We start from the raw sequence: 10352 nt of genomic DNA, 5'->3' as shown, positions 1-10352 counted from the left end.
TTTAAAAAAAAGTGTATTTTTATTAAACAGCTGTACAACATGGAAATGTTTTCACGTATGTGTATGTATATCTGCTACCTCCTCCCTCCAGCTGCGTCCACAGCACATGCAGAGTAACCTTATCTAATGTGTAAACGCTGAGCCTGGAGCCCCAGATGGGGGATGAGGTCAGGGAGGTTCGGGCCAACACACCCTCCGGAGGGGGGCTCAGTCCAGATGGACAGAATCTGGGCCAAAGCCCCTCGAGACAGGTCCCGCGATTAGCTTTAAAGCTTGTAAACTTTTACAACAGTTTTACCTGAAATGTGTTTTTAAAATAACGACTATATTTATACCATTTATTTACAGTACAAAGTGTAAAATAATTGTAAATATTTTTTCTTAGTTAAAAGAATTAATATAATGATAATACTCACTCCATATCTACCCCATTTGACCCACTGACCCATACTCAGTCAATCCAGGGATATTAGGCCAAAAAATGTGATTTATTTGATGTATTTAAGGGCTGTCATTACTAAATATTATATTTACTGAGTGATCTACAATAATCTGTATCAAATAATAATGTGTACCTCACTCAGTAAATATAACATTTAGTAATGACAGCCCTTAAATACATCAAATAAATCACATTAATAACAGCTTGATATCATAAAAAGCAATAACAAAACTACAGAGCTTTGTTAAAAAAAAAAAAAAAAGGTGGCCTTAAAAAAACTACATAAAAATTTGTTCTGAAATATCTCAATTTGGCTCGGTTACATACAATAACAGAGGTCATTAAGAGAATTTAGATTTATCCAAACAGCTTGCTCACATGTAAACTATAGCTGTATTGATCTCCATATAAACAATACAAAACATAAGGCCACTTCTTATCTTAATATTATTGTTTTTGTTGGAAAGTGGGTAAAACTGGGGTTGTTTTTAATAAAAAGACTACAATACAACCAGTTAATATAGTGAAATAAACTCTTACCTATCTTTTTAATTACTGTGTCCCACAATAACCAATTCTGACCCCATTAGCACCAGCTCGCTGATCCCTGGTCCTCCCAGTCCTCACTTATTTTTTTTTTTTTTAAATAGCTAATCCCTTCTAAACTCATCCCTCTTTTCAGACCCCCCACACTGCAGTCCATACCTTCAGTGGTCCCTTACTCTTTACTCCTCTCGCAGGTTGTACAGGACTCTTATCAGCACCTGCTTCCTCTCCTTCGCTCACCTTCCGCAGTGCTCCCTCGTCTGCAGTGTCCCTCGTCTGCAGTGTCCCGGGTGGGCTGTAGTGTTGGTGGGTGGGGTTCAGTGGTCTCTTTAGTGGTTCTTCTTTGCTTATTTACCATACATACTCATTTTTATTCCCCCTTAACGTGAATCAAGTACAGTCTTCTTAAAGGCACAGGCGTCCCTCTCTTATCAGAACACCTGTAGCACCTCGCTGGGCTGCAGCTCTCAGAAGTTCTGGTCTCTCTCGACGCAGGAGCCGTCGTTGACGTCGGGGCAGCGGCAGGTGAAGCCCTGGGGCCGCGGGAGGCACAGGTGGGAGCAGCCACCGTTGTTCCTTGAGCAGTAGTTCACTTCAGCTGGAGGAAAAAAGGGTGGAAAAAAGGGGGAAATAACTGTTGAGTTTTCAATAATATTAGACCAGTGACTGTACAGATAGAAAATAAAATCGTGTATGATCTATATACTGAAGACATGTTGGCTGTTTTAAGCTGCAGATTATTCCAAACTGACTTAGAAAGCTGGAGAGTAAAAAGTGTCTCATAGTTCCTCGTAACATCATGCAGGTCATAACTGTGACTATATAATAATATATGAAGCCAAGACTGGGAAACATTTTAACGTCTAGTTTTTAGCAAAGTTTAATGTATAATATATTATATTTTAAATACATGTCTAAAGCAATGAGAGTAACAAAGTAGTCATTATATAAGTTCACAATTATTTGTACATAGTCTATATTGTCGCTGTCCAATGAAAAACAAGTATCTCCATTTTTGTTGATTTTTAGCTTACTAAATAATTGGATTGTTTTTCATTGGACAGTGACCATATATATATTAGCTGTGGTCACACTAAAATATCTCACCATTTGTTTTCACCCTGATTATCTGTGGCTCAGAAAAAACACTAAGACCGTCAGAAAGAAGAGAGCACAGCTTTTCCTTGTTTTGTATTGGCTCATACTTTAACCCTATGCAATTTTTTTGATTGAACTTGGCTGCTAGAAACAATGCATATGTTGGTCCATTTTGAACCAAACAGTGTATTCTTTGACAGAGACTATATTATTAACTAAGAAAAGAAAAGAGAGAAAGACAAACCTTCAGGGCATTGTGGGAAGGTGGTGGTGATGCCGTAGGTACGAGATCTCTTTTGAGGCAGGAATTCATCCACCTCTCTCTCAGCCAAACGGTCCACAGAAACAACAGCTTGTCTAGGAATAGCAAACACAGAGAGAGAGAGAGAGTTAGTAACACAGCCTCCCACAGATACATGACCATATAAAGCAACTTTTCTACTGTGTCAGTGTAACGTAAACATTCAAACAGGAGACCACCCGTTACTATATCTCACATCCCATCTCTAATCCGACTAAACAAATTATAAACTGGCTGGAAAAGCTGAGCTACAGGTTAAAGGGCAAGTGATGCAGCACATTCCAGCGTGGACAGACTGAATTCCTCAGAGGTATCTGCTGACCACAGAAAATCTTCATATTAACCACAGTGCTCATTACAGTGTGGCTGTGCTGTATACAGTGTAATATTCATGTAAGGGATGAATTAGAGCTTTCTGTGAGCTACTGTGATTTTATAGCTGTATAAAGTAAGACATACTATGACTCCTGCACAGGGCGTATCTAAGTAACAATACACTGAAAGTTAAATAAAGAAAAAGCAGGAATATATAACTTTAGCTTTAAAAAAAAAACTAAAATGTTTGTTATTTAATAAAATGAAAATTGTAGGCCTCCATACTTTCTCCAGTCTGTATAGTAGAGGTTTCTTCCATAGGAGACGATAGAGAAGGGATAATGCACTCCATCCACCACCTTCCTCCTCAGACGAGTGTAAGGGTCGATACACTCCACCTTACGCGTCCCTGCAACAGCAACGAGATCTTATCATTTCTGTCTCAGTGTTGGTTTGTACATTCAGTATGAAATATTGGTAACACTTTACAATAAGGTAACAGTAAAACATTGTTAAGTGTTTGTAATTCCTCAACATTTTTTTAAGTGACACTAGTTACTAAATATTAATGCTTAATGTGGTTAGTAATAATAAATTGAGATGTTGTAATGAATTAATAAGGTCTAAACTGACAATATATAATTGAGAAAGTTATAAGTATACTAAATGTGTATATTATTCACATTTATATTACATTTTAAGTGTATTACTTTAAAAACATTTTACTAATTTATTGTAATAATCTTATAATAGACAAGATCTTAATATCCGCCCTACTCAATATTAAATAAGTGAGTGCTTAAATTATGATAATTTTGGAAACTTAATAAATCAACTAAGATCTATCAATCACTATGCATATATTCAAATATTGTGTTATAATAAACCTGATACTTAGTCTTTTTTATCAGAGCCAATACAATACAGAATATTGGAATATTCAAAAGAGTAGTTAAAAAATGAAGGCACTTCAAGTGATTAAGTATTTATACTGTTAATTGTAAATTACACATCTACTATAACTTCTTGAGCTACAAGAGAGAAGCTGCAGTTTGGTCTACACTGCTCTGTGCTCTAGAGGAATTCCTAACCTGCATCTGCCCAGCACAGCTGCCTGCTATGACTGTCAAAGGTCAATCCGTTGGGCAGCTCCAGATCATCTTTCACGAGCACAGTCCTGTCTGTGCCGTCCATGTTGGACACCTCGATCTTGGGGTTGTCTCTGTTCCAGTCTGCCCAGTACAAACGACTGAGAAACAAAAAAAGAGAGAGCAGTTTATCATACTCACTCCCATCACAGCTGCAGCTGAACAGAAGCTCCAGTGTATGAGAGAACAGTGCACAGATAAAGCCACTTTACTGCACAGTATAATAATCTGACAGAGCATACCCGTTTTTGGGGTCAGCAATGATGGCTCGTGGATTTATGAGGTCGCTGTCAAAGAGCACGCGACGGTTGCGTCCATCTAACGTGGACACCTCGATATGGTCCATACGGGAGTCAGTCCAGTACATGTTTCGGGACAGGTGGTCAATCGCAATTCCTTCAGGACTTCCCAAATCTGTAGGCAAGAAAATAGAGAAATTAGACTTTTAAATCGCAATAACTTTTAAATAAAAAATATATATATTTTGGACAATTAAAAAGGTATAGGTGTCCTGCAACGATTCTTAACAGGCGTAAATTTAATCTTTAACATAAACATTTTAGGAGAATGAAAAAACCTTTTAAACTTTCTATGGATGCCAGTGTAAAAATGTTTTTTTATTTTTATTTTAAGTCACTTCTGACCAAATCTATATTCTATTGGAAAATATAGTCTAGTCTATAATGGCTATGCTAAATCCCTATCCAGAAAACTGCGCCTTCAAGATGCTTTTAGGGACCAAAGACTACAAAGTGGCTAAACTAACACACATTTACAGGAGTACTTATTCATGTGAACTGTATCTGTAAATCCATATTTTGATTTCATTAGAGAGAAGTGTTAGACAAGATGTTAGTGTATAATGTGATATTCTAAACTCGTATTTCAGAAATCAGTGTAAATGGAAGACTCCACTGTGGCATTCATTAATTAAAATATAGTTAAATTTTGTTAAAGGCTCTAATAAACAACAAATTGACAGCATCTTGGAAAGTTTAGCAATTAGTAAATCACAAAGTCCATTTGATGTGATGAAATAATTTAGTCAATTAAACGTTCACCTTTTGTAATGATGTCTGTAGGCTGGCCTCCCTGCACGCTGGCTCTGCTGATGGACGGTTGAGTGATGTCTGACCAGTACACCATCTTCTCCACACAGTCATAGGCCACAGCAATCACCACTCTATCCTGCAAAACACATTTTTTATAAACATCAGAACAGTTTATTTCCATCTGGAAGTGTATGAAAACTCCCATTAGTCATGTTTACTCCAATGGTTTTGAGACCAAACAACCGTCTAGACTTCTCCAGTTTCTTTTAGTACCTCAGTTAACACACACTTCAAAACCAGAGTATTGTTCAAGGCTTTGAAAAGGAATAATGTGCAGCTGTGTGACTCACTGGCTATTCTGAGGTGACCACAGTAAAAGCCAGGCAGATGGCGAGTGTCTGGCCGAAGAATTGTGCGACTGTTTGGGAGGAATCTATGGCATTTGAGTGTGGGTGCTTCAGTGGAGTGAAAATGCACAGAATGAGTGAAAAGGAAGGAAATGCCTTGTCTGTTGTTAAATCTTGTACAACACACTGTCAAGACTGCCGCAGCCTGTGTATAAGAGTGGACTGGATGACTGCATGTTAGTTGTGTTAAGTTAATTCTACAAGCTCCTCTTAAACGAATACCTCCCATTTTTTTATTAAAAATTAATGGTTTATAGGAATTATTTAGTGATTTTTAAAAAGGTCTGTGCCAATGGGGTGATTGGCAGAAGTCAAGCTGATTGGCTGAGACCGGGAGAGTGTGTGGGTGGAGTTTGCCAAATGTCGTAGCTCCTCCTGTCATAACTGTGCCTGTTCTGGCTCCAATTTTCCTCAGCTGAGCAAGTGGAAACAAGACGGCAGCGTCCTTTCCTTAAATCAGAAAAACTTAAACCTTGTTTAATTTACTTAACCATATTATCTTCCTACTACTCTTTTATATATAGCATTACATAGTGTTATTTACTGTTACATACTGTTATTTATTGGTTTTTTTTTCTGGAGGGTTGTGGAGGAGGGAGCTGTTGGAATATATGATGAAGAAAAAAAAAACATGTTAAAAAAACAAAACAAAAAAACTGTTGCAATGTACAGTTGTACGGTCAAGAATGGGCCATACCTTGGTTTAGGTGGAGGTCTGAGTCTCTCCTCCCAGTGCTACCTAGCGCCAATTTACTCCAATATAAGTGCAAACAAGATGGCAGCCTTAATTTCAGCCATCTTTTTGCTTCAAAACATCATAATAGGAGTAAATGTTTGCACTGTGTCCACTCTTATACAGTATATGATTAAGACTTACCGTGCCTTGGAATTCCCCTGCCATTTCCACTTTTAGGGGACTATGTACATAGCACAGTGCAAAACGCATAGACCACCCATTATATATTTAATACAAAAAAGAAAAATGTACAAACCACAGCTTCTTGGCAGTAATTCTCTTAAACGTCTGAGAATGTCTCATGCCTCTTGGTTATCTCACTCTTTACTATCTTTCTGGCTCTTTTTTTCATATTTTATTCTCTTATTCAACACCCAGGTGCCTGGCTGACAGCCATTCCTTGAGAATGTCTCCATGACACAGATAAGAGTTGACTATCTCTTGTCTACTTAGCTCTTAACCTTCTTTATACACCAGCAGAGATTACTGCAGACCGTTCAAGGTTTGTGATTTCCACAGTTATGGCAGTTATGTCTCAGAATTAATCAGCACGATTAGAACAGCAGACATTTAAAAGCGTTTTGCGTGTGAACTTACGGGTAGATGTATCATGGTCTTGGCCTCCTCTTTTTTCATGTTGTTGCCTTCCAATGGGATGTGTTCGATTTTGCCACTCTGGGCAAAAAGGAGGTTAGTTCCTGGAGAAACTTGGATTATAACAGTGCTGGGTGTGGGGCCAAATGCCGTAGGAGCCACATTATGATCCAAACCTACAGGCATAATGGACAAAAACAACACGGTCATATGGTAATATTAGTGTTAGTATTAATTATTTAAATAATCCCAAGCTTTAATGTGATTAACAGCGGTCCCTAGTAGACCTTAGCCTACCAACCACAATGTATAAACTCTAAACCAATGGTCTGCACAATGGTACATACCAACCTCAGCTTTGTGCTCATCTCTAAGAAAATAACTATTTATAATTACACTCATTATGCAGCTCAAATAGTTTAAATAGTTGAGTTGCTTGTTGAAAGTTCACCTAAAAGCATCCCACACATTTTCAGAAACAGGGATGATTCTGACAAAGAGGCTGGACATGGTATAATATCTGTATCTGTATCTGTAATATCTGTATCTGTATAATATCAAGCTGTTGAGTTGAGATGGGCAGCAGTTTTTGGACGAGCACTGTCCTGTTGGAATAGTGCACTGAAGTGTGCAGATAGATAAGGAATGATAACTGGTTGCAGTAACGTAACATTGGGCTGTTAAAGTGCTGTTTTTTGGAGCTTGTTGTCAAGACACAGATGCTATGGAATGATCAGACACATTACTGGACCTATCCCTGATTAAAAAACTGAAAAGATCTGCTGCTAATTTTAATCCTGGTGCCAGATTCCACAGGACATCTTCAGAGATCTTGTAGAGCTGTTTTGAAGGCTGAACAATATTAGAAAGGTGGTTTAAATGTTATGGCTGATCAGTGCTTACATGTGGGTGTGCTGCCTGGTCCGGTTCTGGTTCCTGGGATTTCCTGGCCATTGCGGTCCACACACCAGCAGTGTCCAGTGCTGCCGTGGCACTGTGTAGGCTCGTACTCTCCGTAGGCGTCACAGGTGGGGGCGTACTGACCCACCGCGGGCCGCGGCCGGAAGAAGTAGTATCCTCCCGACGTCTCGGCCAGCGCAGACTCTCTGTGCTGCTCACAGGCCGTCTTCTCACGCCCTGAAATCACAACAGTGAGAGCAGCTGAGGAACAGGTGCAGAGATGATGGCCAAATTACACACAGATTTAGAGGATGTGGAATATGGTGATGAAGATACTGGGAAAAGCCTGTGAGTCCAGGCTCTCTGTGGTTCACCCCAAACAAGTCATCTGCCTTACTCATAAAAACACACACACATGCATTTCATCTAAAACCCCTTCAAAGTACTTTACAGCTCAGAATGATGTGCGGGGAAGAGGATTCAGGGTGCTCATGATGAAGAATTAGCACATTATTTTTCTCACCAATGTGTTGTTACAGTATAAACTAAGATAACATTAGAACATATACAGATAAACACAAATGCAGCAAAAAGTAACAAGAAAGAATTTTGCATTTCTCATTTTCTCATTAAAGAAAGCAGTTGTGATCTTTAACATCATTAAGCACTGGTTTATCAAACCATGTTCTGAATAATAACTAGAAATAATAGAAACTATGTGCAATAATTTTAAAAATGAGTGCAGTAATAATAATAATAATGTGCAATATCTCTCCAATATCTCTCCAATATCTATCTATCTATCTATCTATCTATCTATCTATCTATCTATCTATCTAGAAATAGAACTCCACAAGTTAAGTCAACTTCTATGGAGACGTTTTTTTGAGCACAGTGAAGTAAAACTACGTTGTTATTTTCTATTTATTGTAATATTAGTGTTGCAATATTAAAGTAAAAAAACAATTAACACCTAGAATATAAATATAAAATATGATTGTACACTGACCATACTATCCCAAAGTCATGGGATTGCAGTATGTAAATTGATTACAGAGTGTTACCTGCCCATCCCAGTAGAACAAGTTATGAGGTAATCATGGCCATCATGCTCATGGCAAGATGACATAAATTATCAGCATGATGAGCAAAGCCTGATTGTGGATTGAGGCCCCCTCCCCATACCAGACTCACTACTATTACATAATATATCATAAAAATATAATTGTATACCAAGTATACTGAGGCGATGCAGCAGCAGTGAACAGACGGTGGATAGCAGCTTTCTTTGTGAGGAATTGTACAATCCTATAAAACCTCAGACAAAAGAAGCGGTCATTAACAAGGCGTCAGTGTGAAACACCTGCCCTGAAATTAGGACAAAAGAACTATTTGACTGAAGTAAACAGATCATTGTTTACTCTGTTTTTCAGAGCCCAGAGGGCCACATTTTCAGTTTAAAGAGCCCGTATGCTGTTATTTGCATTTTTGTTTTCTTTCCAGAACTCTAGTTATAATGGTAGAGTTACATTCCAACAATAGTTCTAATTCCTTTTCAATATACATATTCTAACCTTTAATTTTTTGCTTAAAAAGAGATGGTTTTAGTCAGCGTCTTTCAGACTTCAGCAATGTAAATTATGTTGTTTTTGGGCCACACTTTGTAGCAGAGTCCCAATTAGTATTAATGTTGAAAATCTTGTATTTTGACAGCCCAGCTAGGAACAAGCTCAACCAACATAAACACTGAAATGTAAGAGAGTAGTGGTCTTTATATTCTATATTCAGTTACGTCAGCAGCTCACCTGATTCTCCAAATTTACCAAACCAGTTATTAATATGACGAGAACTAGTAATAACTCTATTAAACTCAGATGAGGAGAGATTAGGAAATGTTTTTAAGAAAACAGAGCTGTAAAAGCTCTGCTTTTTGTAAAATTGCTGTTTGTATTTATTGTAATGCTGTAATGTGTTTTACTGAGCTAATAAAACACTTATAGATGATAAGCTTTTACTTTACTGAAATTCTCACAGGTGCCTAAAACATTTGCACAATACTGTATGTTAATGTGAACACATTTCTATTGTATTTTTGTAAACCGGATTTGGAAGCATGCACTGTTCCTTTGTGGAAGATTGATAAGAAATAAAAGTTAACAGCAAACGTGTCGCAAAACTCTATATTTATAATGAATGCTACAGAATTAGAGTTGCCAGATTATTTTTGTGTTTTGGACTGACAATAGACTAAAGTCAATCGAGAATTGTTTTGTCACAAATGGCTACAAATATATTTGGAACAAAATAGGAACTGCATCCTAGACAACATGTCTAAGTGGTATCTGTATGGATGGATCAGAAATGTCTGTCCATGGGTTGCATATTGGCCCCATCAGATGGCTGTCAATTATTATCAGTGATAGGACCAGGAGGGGTTCAAAAACTGGTAATTAATGGAAAGTCCAACTGGATGTCAGTAACCACATACGTACAAACCCACTCAGAACCCAAGCCTTGACTTAAATACAGGAAAAAAATTAAATGTGGATTGAGCAGATATATTCAGAGTTAAGTTGTATATTTTGTGTTTGGGAACTGTTGGAGACAGAGAGCAAGCTGGGTGTTAACAGCCTGAGTGAGCCCATTATCCCTCCCCTGGTTATCCCTCAGTAAACTGACAGGCAGCAGTCTTGGCAGACTGCCTATAACATTTTGTGTATAGTGTATTTCTGTGCCTTAATTGAACTTCTGAGTCAACAAATCTTTATAATCTTTGCAGCCATAAAAAAAAACAGATGCATATGGAGAAAACT

The 10352-nt window shown here is 37.9% G+C and overlaps 1 protein-coding gene across 1 annotated transcript in view; it reads right to left on the bottom strand.

Annotated features, from left to right (window-relative positions):
* Positions 1-3: 3 nt before the first annotated feature.
* Positions 4-10352, bottom strand: part of nid1a (nidogen 1a) — a 37406-nt gene continuing 27057 nt past the window's right edge. Inside the window, exons 13-20 of the mRNA XM_007246127.4 lie at positions 7543-7776; positions 6643-6815; positions 4912-5038; positions 4093-4264; positions 3794-3951; positions 2988-3111; positions 2331-2443; positions 4-1586 (exon numbers count right to left, since the gene is read on the bottom strand). Of these exons, the coding sequence (XP_007246189.3) occupies positions 1456-1586; positions 2331-2443; positions 2988-3111; positions 3794-3951; positions 4093-4264; positions 4912-5038; positions 6643-6815; positions 7543-7776 (1232 nt within the window). The 3' untranslated portion in view covers positions 4-1455. The remainder of the gene's footprint in view (positions 1587-2330; positions 2444-2987; positions 3112-3793; positions 3952-4092; positions 4265-4911; positions 5039-6642; positions 6816-7542; positions 7777-10352) is intronic.

Source organism: Astyanax mexicanus, chromosome 16 (assembly GCF_023375975.1).
Source record: "Astyanax mexicanus isolate ESR-SI-001 chromosome 16, AstMex3_surface, whole genome shotgun sequence".
NCBI classification, from domain to species: domain Eukaryota; kingdom Metazoa; phylum Chordata; class Actinopteri; order Characiformes; family Acestrorhamphidae; genus Astyanax; species Astyanax mexicanus.
This window is presented reverse-complemented; position numbering and strand designations above follow the sequence as displayed.